The following is a 14992-nucleotide window of genomic DNA, read 5'->3' on the forward strand; positions in this document are numbered from 1 at the left end:
TACAGAAATGAAAAGGATTGTTAACAAATATTACAAACAATTATACGGCAACAATTCGACAATCTAAGTGAAATTAACAAATTTCTAGAAAAACATAGTCTCGCAAAACTGAACCAGGTAGAGATCGATAACTTGAACAGACCAATAACAACAAGTAAAATTGAAGGTGTAATCAAGACTGTCCCAGCAAACAAAAGCCCAGGCCTGGACAGCATCAGAGGGGAGTTTTACCAAACATTCAAAGAAGAACTAACACCCATTCTCCTCAAACTATTTCAAAAAATTAAAGAGGAAGGAAGACTTGCAAACTCGTTTTATGAGGCCAGAATAATTCTAATTCCAACACCAGAAAAAGACACTACGAAGAAAGAAAACTACAGGCCAATATCCCTGATGAACATATATGCCAAAATCCTGAACAAAATACTAGCAAATTGAATCTAGCAATACATCAAAAAAAATTGTTCTCCATGACCAAGTGGGATTCATCCCAGAAATGCAAGGCTGGTACAATATTCACAAATCAATAAATGTGATATACCACATATACAAAATGAAAGATAAAAATCAAATGATCATATCAATAGATGCTGAAAAAGCATTTGACAAAATCTAGAACCAATTTCTGATAAAAAAAAAAAACAATCAGCAATTTGGGAATAGAGGGATTATATCTCGACATGACAAAGGCCATATATGAAAGACCTACCACCAACATCATACTCAATGAACAAAAACTAAAAGCATTTCCCTTAAGAACAGGAACAAGACAAGGATGCCCTCTTTTGCTACTCTTATTTAACATAGTCATGGAAGTCTTAGCCACAGCAATCAGACATGAAGAAAAAATAAAAGGGATTCAAATTGGCAAGGAGGAAGTGAAACTGTCACTATTCGCAGATGACATGATATTACACATAGAAAACCCTAAACTCCATCAAAAATCTACTAGTCTTAGTAAATAAATTTGACAAAGTACGAGGATACAATATTAATGTCAAGAAATCGACAGTATTCTTATACACCAGTGATGAACTCACAGAAAGAAAAACTAAGAAAACAATCCCACTTACCATTGCAGCAAAAAAAAAATCAAGATACCCAGGAATAAACTTAACCAAAGAAGTAAAGGACCTATTTGCAGAAAACTACAGGGCATTGACAAGACAAATAGAGGAAGATATAAAAAAGTGGAAGCACATACCCTGTTCATGGATTGGAAGAATTAATATCATTAAAATGTCCATATTTCTCAAAGAAATCTACAGATTCAATGCAATCCCCATCAAAATACCAACAACATTGTTCACCGAACCAGAACAAATACTTCAAAAGTTCATATGGAACCCAAAAAGACCTCGAATAGCCACAGCAATCTTGAAAAAGAAGAACAAAGTTGGAGGGATCACATTACCAGATTTCAGGTTATGCTACAAAGCCACTGTAATCAAAACAGCCTCATACTAGCACAAGAACAGGCAGATAGACCAATGGGAGAGAATAGAGAACCCAGAAATGGACCCAAGGCAATATGTTCAATTTGACAAAGGTGGCAAGAGCATAAAGTGGAGTAAGGACAGCCTCTTTAATAAATGGTGTTGAAAAAATTGGACAGCTACATGCAAAAAAAATGAAACTAGACCATCAACTTACACCATACACAAGAATAAACTCAAAATTGACAAGAGACTTAAATGTGACTCATGAATCCATAAAAATCCTAGAAGAAAATGTAGGCAACAAAATATCGGACATCATACGCAGCAGAATTTTCACTGATACATCACCTAAGGTAACAGAAAGAAAGGAAAAAATGAACACATGGGACTACATTAAACTCAAAAGCTTCTGCACAGCAAAAGAAACAACCACCAAAATGCAAAGGCAACCCACTGTATGGGAGATCATAATTGCTATTGATACATCAGATAAGGGGTTAATTTCCAAAATATATAGTATATTTATACAACTCAACAATAGAAGACAAAGAATCCTATTAAAAAATGGGCAGAGGAGCTAAATAGACACCTCTCCAAACAGAACATACAAATGTCCAAGAGGCATGTGAAGAAATGCTCCACATCACTAATCATCAGAGAGATGCAAATTAAAACAACAATGAGGTATCACCTCACATCTGTCAGAATGGCCACCATGAACAAATCATCAAACAACAAGTGTTGGCTAGGGTGTGGAGGAAAGGGGCCTCTAGTACACTGCTGGTGGGAATGCAGACTGGTGCAGCCACTGTGGAGAACACTATGGTTTTACCTCAAAAAATTAAAAATTGAATTGCCGTTTTATCCAGTGATCCCACTTCGAGGAATATACCCTAAGAAGCTTGAAACACCAATCAGAAATAATATATGTACCCCCCATGTTTATAGCAGCACTATTTACAATAATAGCTAAAATCTGGAAACAGCCCAAATGTTGATCAGTAGACGAATGGATAAAAAAAGCTGTGGTACATTTACACAATGGAGTACTATGCAGCTTTAAATAAGAAAGATCTCTTATTCTTTGAGACAACATGGAGGGACCTGGAGAATATTATGCTAAGCCAAACAAGCCAATCAGAGAAAGACAAATATCACATGATCTCACTTATTTGTTGAATATAATGAACATAACAGTCTGAAGAACAGGGTAGTCCCAGAGATGTGGAAGTAGGGTACAGACTGACAATCCTCAAAAGAAGTGGTTGGAGAGGGGGAGAGGTAAACCACAGAACATATACGCATGTATGCATAACCAATGGACATGGGCAACAAAGCTGGGCACAGGGCGGGGAGGGAAGGGAAGGAGGGTGTTAATGGGGGGAAAAGGAGAAACATCTGTAACAAAAATAAATTAATTAAAAGAAAATCTCATTAATTAATGTGATTATGTTGTCAAGGTGTTCCCATGGCCCCTTTTATGCAGATCCATGAAGCAGGGGAAACACACACATGCACACCTATGTGCCTACATACACATACATGTACATACACATGTTCACATACACAGAGAAAGGGACCAATGATACAAACCAGTAACGTTTAAAAGTGCTTCATAATTTTTCTAAAAATTCTTCAAGGAGTGCAGTTCATTCTAAATGTGAATTCCTTAAACCAGCCTATACATTTTGCATCACTGTCCTTCAGGGCAGCTCGGTGCTCATGTCCTTTTCATCACTAAAGCAACTTTCAGTCGACTTGAAGTTAAGTAAAAAATCATGAGGTTAACAAGTGTCAGGAGGGTGTGAATTGTGCAACACTTTCGTCTTTTTCTCTTTTGTTTCTAGCCACAACTGTTTTTCAAATTGTTTTTCAACAATTAAGAATCCAAACTTTATCTACAGAGATTGACATTGCCTCCTCTGAGCTCAGTTGGCCTCTTGCTTTTCTGTGTCTGTTGAGGTTGGAAGATGGGTGATAGGCATGTGCTGCTAATTGTTGTTTTCAAGATCACTTCTCACAGCCATCTCTGAAGCTGAGAAGCCTACTTGGGATGGGTTTAGTTTATGTTAATTTAAGGGTCAGGTTATTTCTCAAAGACTGAGTCAGATGTTTCTTGTACCTGTTGGACTAGACTCGTCAAGGGGCAGGCTACTAAGCTGTTTGCTCCCAGAGGGCACCAAGACAGAGGAAGCCACACACTCAGTGGCCTGGGAGTGGGGAGATCATTTCAGAGGGAGACCCCCTCAACCCCCGTGCTACTTCCCAGCAACAAGAAAAGAAGGGCTTCATCTAGAATTGTACCAGAGCCCTGTGAGTGCCCCCTAGAGACGAAACCTGCCAAGGTGTGGGTAGGAGTCCTTGGCTTGTGTGAGAAAACCTGCTACCCCAAGACAGGCAGTGTAGGAGTCTCCACTGTCCCCAGGGACCACACCTGGTCTGGCTGGAGGTCGATCAGGCTCTGGGAGTGAATTTCAACACTAACTTGCTGGTTAGAGGTGAAGTTAGCCAGTGTTTACTCTTCATAGTATGCTTGTTGGTGACTGTGCTGTTGTTGTGAAAGATTGTTACACCTATAAATCAGCATTTGGCAGCAGCGCACAAAAGATACCATCTCTTCCCTCAGTATTCATAATAGACTGGAATGACTGAAGGTGATAAAGTACATAAAAGCCTTTTTTATAAACTAAAAAGCATGACGTGAATATAAGGTGCTTACAGAAAAATCCCAGCGTTGACATTTTGTAACTAGGGAGACCTGAGATTTGTTTTCCTATTTTTTTCAAAATGCAAAGCTTCTTGCCCTGGCCAGTGTGGCTCAATGGTGACAATGTTGATCCATGCACCAAAGGGTCACAAGTTTGATTCCTAGTCAAGGACACGTGCCTGGGTTGTAGGTTCGGTCCTTGGCTCTGGTCAGGGTGCGTAATCATTGTGTCTTTCTCACATCGATGTTTCTCTCTCTCTTCTCCCCTCCCTCTCTCTAAAAAGCAATGGAAAAAATATTCTCAGGTGAGGATTAACAACAACAACAAAAATGCCAAGTTTCTTGGTGTTTTTGTTTCTCCTTTTCATCGTGTTACTCATTACTTAAATCTATGTCCTTAATTGATTCGATCCAGTCTTACCAAAATATTTTTGAAATATTCTAGTTGGTTATTAGTACATGAATATATTCAAATAGAGAAAGTGACTGAACTGTCAGCTCTGGTATTCACACAGAGCATATATGCACATATGCACTAGGTGAGAGACTTCACAGACCAATAAGCATGATTTGCCACATCAGGGAGGCACACTGAAAGTATAGTTGAGAGTACAAAGAGTGGCGTACCCCTTGGCCATCAGTGCCTAGTAACTCTGTCAGTGTGGTGTAATCAGTGTAGTGTAATGCACTGCCTCACAGACTTTTACTAGAATCACCAGGAATCTTGTTAGAATGTAGATTCTGACTGAGGGGCTCTGGGGCAGCACTTGAGATTCCATTTCCAACAAGCACCCAGATGACAAAGTGGATGCTGCTGGTCCTAAACAGCACTTTGAGTAGAAACAGATTAGAGGAAATAATTATCATTATTAATTATTAAATATTATAATTTTAAGGGATTTCTGTATCTGTGCTAGGCACCATACATACATTAGTTCTAATCCTCTTGGTAGCCCTGAAATTGATCATGAAGACTCTGTGGGTTGGAGAGAGTGAGAGATTTGCCCACATTAAATTAATCAGTAGCAGATATTGGATTTGAATCCAGGCCTGTCTTGATACCAAAGCCCATATTTTCCCACTAGCCAGCACAGATCCACAAACTTGGGATCCAACATACCTGGGTTCCACTTCGTCCCACGTCAGCTCTGTGAGTGGGTGCAGGCACCCATGGAAGCTCTGTCATCCTGTGCTACTGATATGTGGACTGGGGCACAAGTAAGTTTCCTCCCAAGGTGTGTGTGGGTCCCACATGAGGTATGGTGCTTGGTGCAATGCAATAGTATGTGTTCAATAAAGTTAGTTTTCTCTCCTTTAGAAATATGACATATAGAACAAAGTTAAAATAAAAAATAAAACTAAGTTATGTATGTCATAAAACTCTTGGGTGAAATGTTTATACCTAAGATGGCTTTATTTTTATTTTTTTCTGTTATGCAACTTTTAGAATCAGAGTCCCTTTACTTAACAGGGTGTAGATGGAAGGAAGTGTCCCCTTGTGTGTGTGTGTGCGCACACGTGCACATGCGTGTGCACATATGCACATGCATGCAAGAGCGCGTGCTTGTGTGCCTGGAGGAGATACTGTACTGTGCCCTGACTGGCACAGTGGTAGAGGACTCATGTACAACATCTAATTTTCTAGTAGATCAAAGCCTAAAACTACCCATTAGCAAATGGCAGGTGTGGTTTCCTGTCATATATGTCATTAAGAAAAACCCAAAACAGTCATATGATATTTAGGCTCAAGGTACTGCATTAGGCATGATAAAGGCTTAAAATAAACATAGGTTGGTTCTGTTGTATGTGGCTTTTCTCCCCCAAATTGCCTAATGAAAGTAGATATTAATTAAGTTGGTACAGCCATAAAATGTAATACATGGGTTTTACAAAGTTCTGGTTCCCACTGATCTTCATTTAAGATTATAGTCAGGGTCATTGGGTCTCCTGGGGTCACACAGCTGCTATTACAGACTCTGTTATCTCCTGAGCTTCACCTGCTTCATCTGAAACAGGTGCAAGAGGACAAGTAGGAGATGCTCACAGTTTTGGGGGGCAGGTGAAAGGGTCTTCTGGAAGCAGGAGGTGACCCAGGTTTGACACCCCAGGAAAGAGGAGCCACCTGACTGCCAACTCCTTGCATTTTTGTTAGCAGTATATTAGAACCCTTGTGACACTATTACATTTTATTCATGTTTTGTTCTTTTCATTGACCTTTCTATTCTGTTATTCATTGTCAACAGCTTCAAGGGTTCCAAAATTCTCAGTCATCCAGATTTAATCTGATGCAGCCTAAAATGTTGCCCAATCTTATTGTAAACAACAAGTTATTTGGTATAGTTATTCTCTTTAATAGAAATTTTCAGGGCATCTTGTATAGACAAAACACAGGCAGAAGCTCCAAGTTTTGTCCCTCACTTCACCCCAGCCACAATGGCCCCTGGCTGTTCTTCACACATGCCAGATCCTCTCCCACCCTAGGACCTTTGCACCTGCTTCTCCCTCTGCCTGGAAAGTTCTTTTCCTCATGGTTCACTCCCTGTCCACCTTTAGATCTTCAGTCAAATGCTTTCTGCTTATGGGGCCTTCCCTGGCCAACTCTCACACTTGAACATTCTTTATTATTCTCCTTCTGCACTTCATTTTTATCCATGGCACACATCCCCTTCTCATATATTTTATAAATTGCATAATTGTTTATTGCCTATTGGTGTCCACTTGAATGAAGCTCCATGCAGGTGGGAACTTTTGTCTGTGTTAGGTTTTTTTCCCCCCAGAACCTGGAACAGTGTCTAGAGCATCATAGATGACTATAAACATTCACTGAATTAATGAATTCATTGTAAGACCAGTACCACTACTAAAAAAAAGCAATAATAATAACACCATTGTTATTAAATATTCATTCACTCATTTATTCAAAACACATTTTCTCCCTGTCTGTATCAGGTGAGGCATTGTGCTGAGTCCTGTGGGGAATTCACCAATGCTTAGAGCATGGTCCTAACCCTTGTATGCGAAAATGAATGAATGTTTATTATCTGCCTTTACTCTTTCTGAGAAAGCAGGAGATCGTAGTCCGTGTGTTTACTAGGGGCGATTCTATGCCCTGGACATGGAAGCACTTTGGTGCCAGCTCAGCATTTTCTTGTTGGACCTGTTGGTCTGCGATGCTGCAGTACGTGTGTTTGCCAGTCTACACATGGCACCATGCTGCTTGCGGGGCTGGGTTATTGCATGAGATCCTGTATATTGTATTCCTACTCCAAGTGTGATCATAGGACAGCAGCATTGTCTGGGAGCTTGACAGAAATGCCAAATCTCTAACCTCACCCAGACCTCCTGAGTCGAGTTATGTGATAAAACAAGACCCCCTTAGGTTCATGTGCACTACCTTAAAACACAAGAGAAAGTCTTATCTCAATATTCATTGAGAATCTACCATGTATAAGGCAATGGGATAATAAATTTGGTTTAGGATTACACATTCCTGTCCTGGGAGTTGGGGTCCAATATTCAGAGCATCTAGCAAATTAGTAATAGTGCTTTATGTCTATGATAGATCCACCAACATATTAAATGGTTCTGATATTAACTCTGTATACATTTTAGCTAACCAGGTAGGGAATCTGGTTCTCAGTGCAGATGCTGAAACCATGCAGGCTTATCTCTTAGTCTTTCCTGAGTGTGTTAATATAGGCAGAAACTGTAATCCTACAGTCCTATCACCAGTAAAGATAATTTTCAGTTAGGTATGATTTGATGTCTACTTAGAACACTTAAAATAGCTTAAGCTAAAACATGTCTAGGATGGAAATAAAAGTAAGAGATAGAATCATGACATGTAATTACAAATATTCTCTTTTTTTAAAAATTAGGGATGTTCTGCCATTTACCTTGAAGTTGCCTTATGCCATTTCAACAGCCAAGACTGAGGCTCAGCTTGAAGAACTAGCCCAGCTGGGACTAAGTAAGTGGGGGCTCCTGCTCAGGTCTCTTTTGAAATGAATCCGTGGAGCAGAGTTAGTGTTGGGCTGGCTGATGATATATCATTACATCAAAAATAATCCTGATCTCCATGGCAAAACTTCAGGTCCAAGAGGTTCCTGAATCACATCTGCTGAGAGTCTTTCTCTAAGTCAGATGTTGAACCAATCCTCAGTGTTCAGTGCTGAATTTATCTGGGTATTCCCATAGCCCCGGCACTGTCTTTGACTTTGAACTATCCAAAATGTCCTAATGTAACACAAACTTCTGTAATTGTCATTTCTTTTCTTTCTGTGGCATCTTGCTGGAGAAAGGCAGTGCTTGACAGAAAGGGAAATCCAGCGCAGTGCATCTCATGTGCACAGATTGCATTCTAGAGGAACACACAGGCATCAATGGCACTCCTGTGCTTTGAGGAATCTGACATCTAGAGTAACATCTATTGTACTTTCTCTCTTGTTCAGTCCTGACCCTGGTGTTCTGGCCCATGTCCCTGATGCTGCCATGCATCCTTGCTCTGGCCAGCACTTGCTTCTCCTCCTGCCTCTTTTCTGATGCCCATAAACCCAACACCATGCTGTAGAACAGTGGTCGACAGTGAATCAGGACACACAGTTCACCCAGTTTCACTTCTTTGTCCCACTGCCCTGGGGAATTTATGTGGGTTTGACTTTTACAATAAAATTGTTCTCCTAGATGAGAAGGGGAAATTCTCTTAAGATTGTAGGGCTTTAGTCCTCAGATAAACAACCAGGCCATACTATTTGAATGGAAGTTTGCGACTCTGAAGTGCAAGTGCCAGGATTCCTAAGACCTAAGAAACTATGATAGTTGACACAGCAAATAAAAATATATGTGTTCCCTCTTTGGCATATTTTTCTGTTAATATAAACTGGTTTTGAAGCAGGTGTCATTGCCAAGGCAGCCTGCATGATTCAGATACAGATTCCGCTCTGAAACTTGGTTTGCTTCAAAAGAATTGCCACATGTGTCTGAGGCCTATTTGATGGCAATTGAATAGTAGGATTGGAACACAGAATCCTGGTGAAAATATCAGGGTTCTATAAATGTCCCTGCTGAAAAGCTATGCCATCTCCTACAAACTGAGTTTTACACACCTTTGGAGAGAGTTTTAAACAGCTCTTGAATTTAAATTAATATAATCAGCTAGACTGTAGGCCCCTTGAAGACATGCATCATGTCTCAGTTTTCTCTGGTGATCTCTATGCCCATAACTCCTGGTTTGGGATTCAGCATGCAGTATATGCTTTGTGCTAGAGCAGAAGGACTGAAGTGTCATGGACAGTGCTCATGCCTTGCAAAGATAAAGGCAAAAATAGTTTATTTTATTTTAGTTAGTTGGAGCATCATCCATATACCAGGAAAGGTTGCGAGTTCAATTCCCAGTTAGGGCACATACCAGGCTGCAGGGTTGATCCCCAGTTGAGGTGGGTACAGGAGGCAACTAATCTCTCTCTCTCTCTCTCTCCTTCTTTCTCTAAAATCAGTAAAAACATATCCTCGGGTAAGGATTTTTAAAAAATAGATTGTTTGAAGTGGCCACTACGCAGAAGCAAATGAGGTTAACATTAATTAATATATATATTCAACTTGTAACTGTCAATGCACACATTATCTTTTTTGTAAAGAGATAGCAGTTTTTAAAATTCTGTACCTGATTTATTCATCCAAAATATATTTCTGAAGGGTCTGCTGTGTGGCAGGCACTGTGCCCCACACTAAGGATTCAAAGGTTAATAGTTTTCGTCTCTTCCCCCCCCACCACCCAGGTTTATAGTCTATATGGGAGAAACACATGCATGTAAGCTAAGTGTTCTAAGCCTTATAAAGTTTTTAGCGATGGCAGTAGAAGTCTCAGGGGGATCCAAAGGCAGTGGGAGCAGTTCCACCAGGACCCACACTGGCCAACAGAAACACATATAAGGTCAGCCAGTGTGTACTTTTTAATTTCCTAGTAGCCACAATAAAGAAAGTTAAAGACACAGATGAAATTAATTTTTATAATTTAATGAAATACATCTGAAATGTTATTTCAACATATAATTGATATTAAAGTATTAATGAAATATTTTACATTCTTTTATTCATACTAAGTGTTTGAAATCCAGTATGTATTTTATCCTTACAGCACATCTCTGTTTAGGGACTAAATTTTCAACAGAAATACATGATCTGTATTATTTAGATTTTATTAAATTCATAGTTAAAAAAGTAGATTCACATACCCAAATTCCAAACCTACTTAAAAGTTTTCCAGCAACTGAATAAACATCAGTTTTTAAATTTGAATTAAGTAACATAAAATAAAATTTAAAACTGAGTTTCTCTTTTTCACTAACTGGATTTCAAGTGCTTGATAGCCACAGGAAACTCACTGATGGCTCTCATGTTGGAGAGCACAGAACAGGAGGGAAGGGAAGGAAGGATGAGAAAAAGCGGGTGACACAAGCCCCAATATCAGGCATGTTTTCATCACAGACTAGGCAGGGCATGTGCTCCCAATATCAGTCTCTCCCAGTCCCCCATGACCAGCTATTCTGGGCCACAGGAAAAAAAAACACATTTTAAGTAAACACAGCAAGGCAAAGCTAGAGCGAGAATGACTTACTCCAAATGGAAATTACAGCAGACATTTATCACCACTACTGCCTCCCTCAGTTTGCATGGAAAACTGAGACCCATCTGTAAAAAGGACCACTGGCAGTATAGTTGCAATAGACAACGCGCTCCAAAGAGCATTGACTATGTATAGCCATGGTAAGGAGGTTATAGGATTTGGGGAGGATGGACAGCAAACCACAAAGTTAAATAGTTGAACTTGGACTTAACATTTGCATAAGTTTGCTATCCTTGTTTTTGCTGATGGGACTGATGAGTATATTTTTCCTCCTTTTGGGGTTTTAATGCTGAACATGTAAAACCCCAAGCAGATTGTGTAACATCCCTCAGGCCCAGCTGCTGCTCTTGCCCATTAAAGGGGAACTGCCAGGCCCTATGTGGAGGGCACCTCCAGAAGAAGTGGATTGGAAAGGGTGCTGTTGTGTGGACTTGGTTTTTATGAAGTCAGGTAGCCCCTTGGCCTTTTCCAAGCATATACTGTAAAAAAATAAATAACTGTATTTGGTTCTTTTTTCCTCACCTGTGAAAAGGCTGGGCTGGCTTTGTATGTTGGCCAAACCATTTCTCTAGGGCTTTGAAGGTGAAAACCCCTGGAGCCTTCCAATGAGCCCACAGCTGGATCTGGCTGCATTTTTACCCTTTCCAGTAAGAGAATGCTGTTAAAGTATGCACACGCACACACACACACACACAAGTGAAGTGCTTCCTCCTCCAAAGACAAGCATTGTCATGAAAGTGTGCTTTTTTTTAATTTGTGAAGGAATGATTCAAGTGTACTGTATTTACATTCTTGTGTTCACTGATAATGACTTTCAGATTTTTGGAGCTCTCCAGCTGACAACAAACCCCCAAACCCTCCACCTCCCCATAGGCCTCTCTCCTCAGACTGTGTTTGTCCTGCCTCCCGTCAGCTCTGCCTTATAAATGGAGTGCATTCTATAAAAACCAGGACGCCTTCAGAGCTGGAGTGCAGCCAGACCAACGGAGCCCTGTGTTTTATTAATCCTCTTTTCTTGAAAGTGCACAGCCAGGACCTCAGTGGAGGCCTGAAGCGGCCCTGCACAAGGACTCCCAACGCGAATGGCACCGAGAGGCCTCGGTCACCCCCACCCAGGCCCCCGCCACCCGCTATTAATAGTCTGCACACAAGCCCTCAGCTGTCCAGGACTGAAACCCGGGCGAGCATGCCAGAAACAGTCAACCATAACAAACATGAGAACGTAGCTCTGCTTGGAATAAAACCAACCCCCATCCCTCCACCCCGGCTGAAGAAGCAGGCTTCTTTTCTTCAGGCGGAAGGCGGCGCAAAGACCTTGACCAGCAGCCGGCCTTGCCGGGACCAGGAGTGTCAGCTGGAGCAGGAGCAGGAGCCCAGCACAGCTGGCAGCCCAGGTGGCGCCCCGCCTGCTGAGGCCCGGGGGGATTGCACAAGGGCCCAGCCTGCCTGCTCTGAATCACGGCCCCCGTGGCATGGAGGCAGACAGAGGCTCAGCGACATGAGCATTTCCACTTCCTCCTCCGACTCCCTTGAGTTCGACCGCAGCATGCCCCTGTTTGGCTACGAGGTTGACACCAACAGCAGCCTGGAGGACTACGAAGAGGAGAGTGACCAGGAGACTATGCCCCCTCCCATCAAGTCCAAAAAGAAGAGGAATAGTTCCTTCGTGCTGCCCAAGCTTGTCAAGTCCCAGCTTCGCAAGATGAGCGGGGTGTTCAGCTCCTTCATGACCCCTGAGAAGCGCATGGTCCGCAGGATCTCAGAGCTGTCCCGGGACAAGTGCACCTATTTTGGCTGCCTGGTGCAGGACTATGTGAGCTTTCTGCAGGAGAACAAGGAGTGCCATGTGTCCAGCACCGACATGCTGCAGACCATCCGGCAGTTCATGACCCAGGTGAAGAACTACTTGTCTCAGAGCTCGGAGCTGGACCCCCCCATCGAATCCCTGATCCCCGAAGACCAAATAGGTAAGTACCCACTTTGCCTTTCTATATATATGCATATATGATACAAACTTCGTAGGACAGTACATCTGTGTTGAATGAAGATTTTTCTGAAGTTCAAAACGGGCATACTCCACCTCTCTCCAATTTGAATGGATACTTAGCTTCCTAAAGTAGACCTCACTTATACCTGACCCTGCTGCTACATGCCAGACTGGGAAATGTGGGAAGCAACTGATGGGAACTTCAGATGGTTCTGTTCAGGGATCAAGTTAGCTTTCTGAGAGTCTGGTTGCCGTCTAATTTTGTGCTGTGTGTGACACAATTGTCAAGGGCTTTCTGAAAGTGGCTTTCTGCAAGCTGTACACACACAGAAAATTATTTTTTCTGTCTTCAGAGAGGCAAATGGGTGTTCTGCTCTGCTTTGTTTGGGAAGGTCTTTTTATTGAGATATAGCTTACATTCAGAAAAGTGCAGAGATGACAGTGTACAGCTCAGTAAGTAGAACATGACCAGCATCAAGACCCCTGTCCCCCATGTCCCAGAAGGGTAACCACTCTGCTGGTTTCTAATCTTACAAAATTCAGTGACAAGCACTGTTTTCAAGTAAGGGGAAAAAAAAGAAAGGAAAGTTTATTTTGTGTACCTTTAAAATAAGGAACGTAGTTTGGAAGTCACATGAAAAAGTGTTTTCTCTGAAGTCAAGGGGAAATACTTTCTTTATAACCTCACTGAAGGGCTAAATTGGTAGTTACTTTGGCCAAGGAAAATTTGAATTTGGCAAACAGTCTTTTTTTCCAGGGTGAGAGTGTTGAAGGGATTTTTTTTTTGGTTTTCAGAAGGTTGACTCTAAAAGACTTATTTCAGAAATTTCATCACTGAGTAGCAGCAGCCAAAATAGCTATCAAACATTTCCAGGCAGTTCATAAAACTAAACACAAATTTCTTCTTTCTGATTGGGTCTGTTTGTCGAAAGTAGTAAACAGTATGTGGTAGAGTTCTCTCTCTCTCTCTCTCTCTCTCTCTCTCTCTCTCTCTCTCTCCTTTGAGTGAGTTTCAACAGTTCTTTGATTTTCTCACAACAGAATCAAAGCCTTGTTTGTTTTTCTGTGGTTTTGAGCCTGGGTCCATGAGGCGTGATTAGAGCTGAGCTATTGCTGAAGAGAGGCTGGAAGGAATGTGCCCTTGTGATGTGTCTTAAAATGAAAAGGCTTCAAGGAGAATCAAAATAACTGCACAAACCACCTCTTTCCCCCATCCCACTAGATCCTGCTTCTCAGCAGAGACCAGCTCAGATATTAACAGGACATAGAACCTACATAAGAAGCTTCCTCTGAGGAGGCCCAGAGGGAGAGCAAGGCAGGCGCTGATGTCAGCCTTGAGGTATGTAGCAGGCATCACCAACCAGCCTGCAGAGACAAGGCTCCCAAAGGGACAAAGGCCTTCCCTTCTTTCCCTGCTGATATTGTAAGCACCAACTCAAGTACTGATCCCAAGTAGCTCTTCTGCCAGTTTTTTTTTTAAATCCTCACCCAAGGATATGTTTTGTTTTTTAAATTGCTTTTTAGAGAGAGAGGAAGGGAGAGAGAAACATCAATGTGAAAGAGAGACATTGAAGTGAACGCAAGTCCTCATTTTCTCCAAAAATAAATATGCACTTTGCTGTTTCGGAAATATGCAGCTTTCATTTTAAAAATCTAAGGTCATGTTTAAGAAGGGAAGCTGATATCTATAGAACCCCTAATTTGAGCCATGTGGCCAGTTAAAGTGATTTCCATGACTCCTGGCCTTACCCCTGTGAAGCAGGCATGGGCATCATCCCTGTGGAGTAGAGAAAGGCAGGACTTTGCCAGATGGAGTCATTTGTCCCAAGGCCACTCCTGCTAGTAACCTTAGCAGGTGCAGCATTGAAAACTACTCCTGTCAGATTCAAAGCCTGTGTTTTTAGAACCTCACCCTGTAGCTGTTGATTACATTCATATTTTCTTATCAGAGAAGTGAAAAAAAGTTTTTTAATATATTGTACACCTAAAACTAATACATTGTTATATGTCAATTATATCTCAATTAAAGATTAATTTAAGAAAAATTTTAAATTAAGAAAGAAAATAAGGGTAATTCGAATAGAGGGCTAACCTTTTGTTGAGGCAGCTCAGACTGAAGCTCTCTGTGGAGATGTGACTATGACCAGCCTAAGTGTTGCCACATTTTTTTATTGGTGTATTTGTTTTAGATTTTAAGGCTTTCACATTAGAATGAGTCCTTCATATCATTTTGT

At 41.3% G+C, this 14992-nt stretch overlaps 1 protein-coding gene across 1 annotated transcript in view; it reads left to right on the forward strand.

Annotated features, from left to right (window-relative positions):
* The window catches only part of RIN2 (Ras and Rab interactor 2), a 114653-nt gene that overhangs the window by 73477 nt on the left and 26184 nt on the right, over nucleotides 1–14992 (forward strand). The window contains exons 6-7 of the mRNA XM_036245782.1: nucleotides 8025–8116; nucleotides 11590–12738. Of these exons, the coding sequence (XP_036101675.1) occupies nucleotides 8025–8116; nucleotides 11590–12738 (1241 nt within the window). The remainder of the gene's footprint in view (nucleotides 1–8024; nucleotides 8117–11589; nucleotides 12739–14992) is intronic.

Source organism: Molossus molossus, unplaced genomic scaffold (assembly GCF_014108415.1).
Source record: "Molossus molossus isolate mMolMol1 unplaced genomic scaffold, mMolMol1.p scaffold_m16_p_6, whole genome shotgun sequence".
Lineage (NCBI taxonomy): Eukaryota > Metazoa > Chordata > Mammalia > Chiroptera > Molossidae > Molossus > Molossus molossus.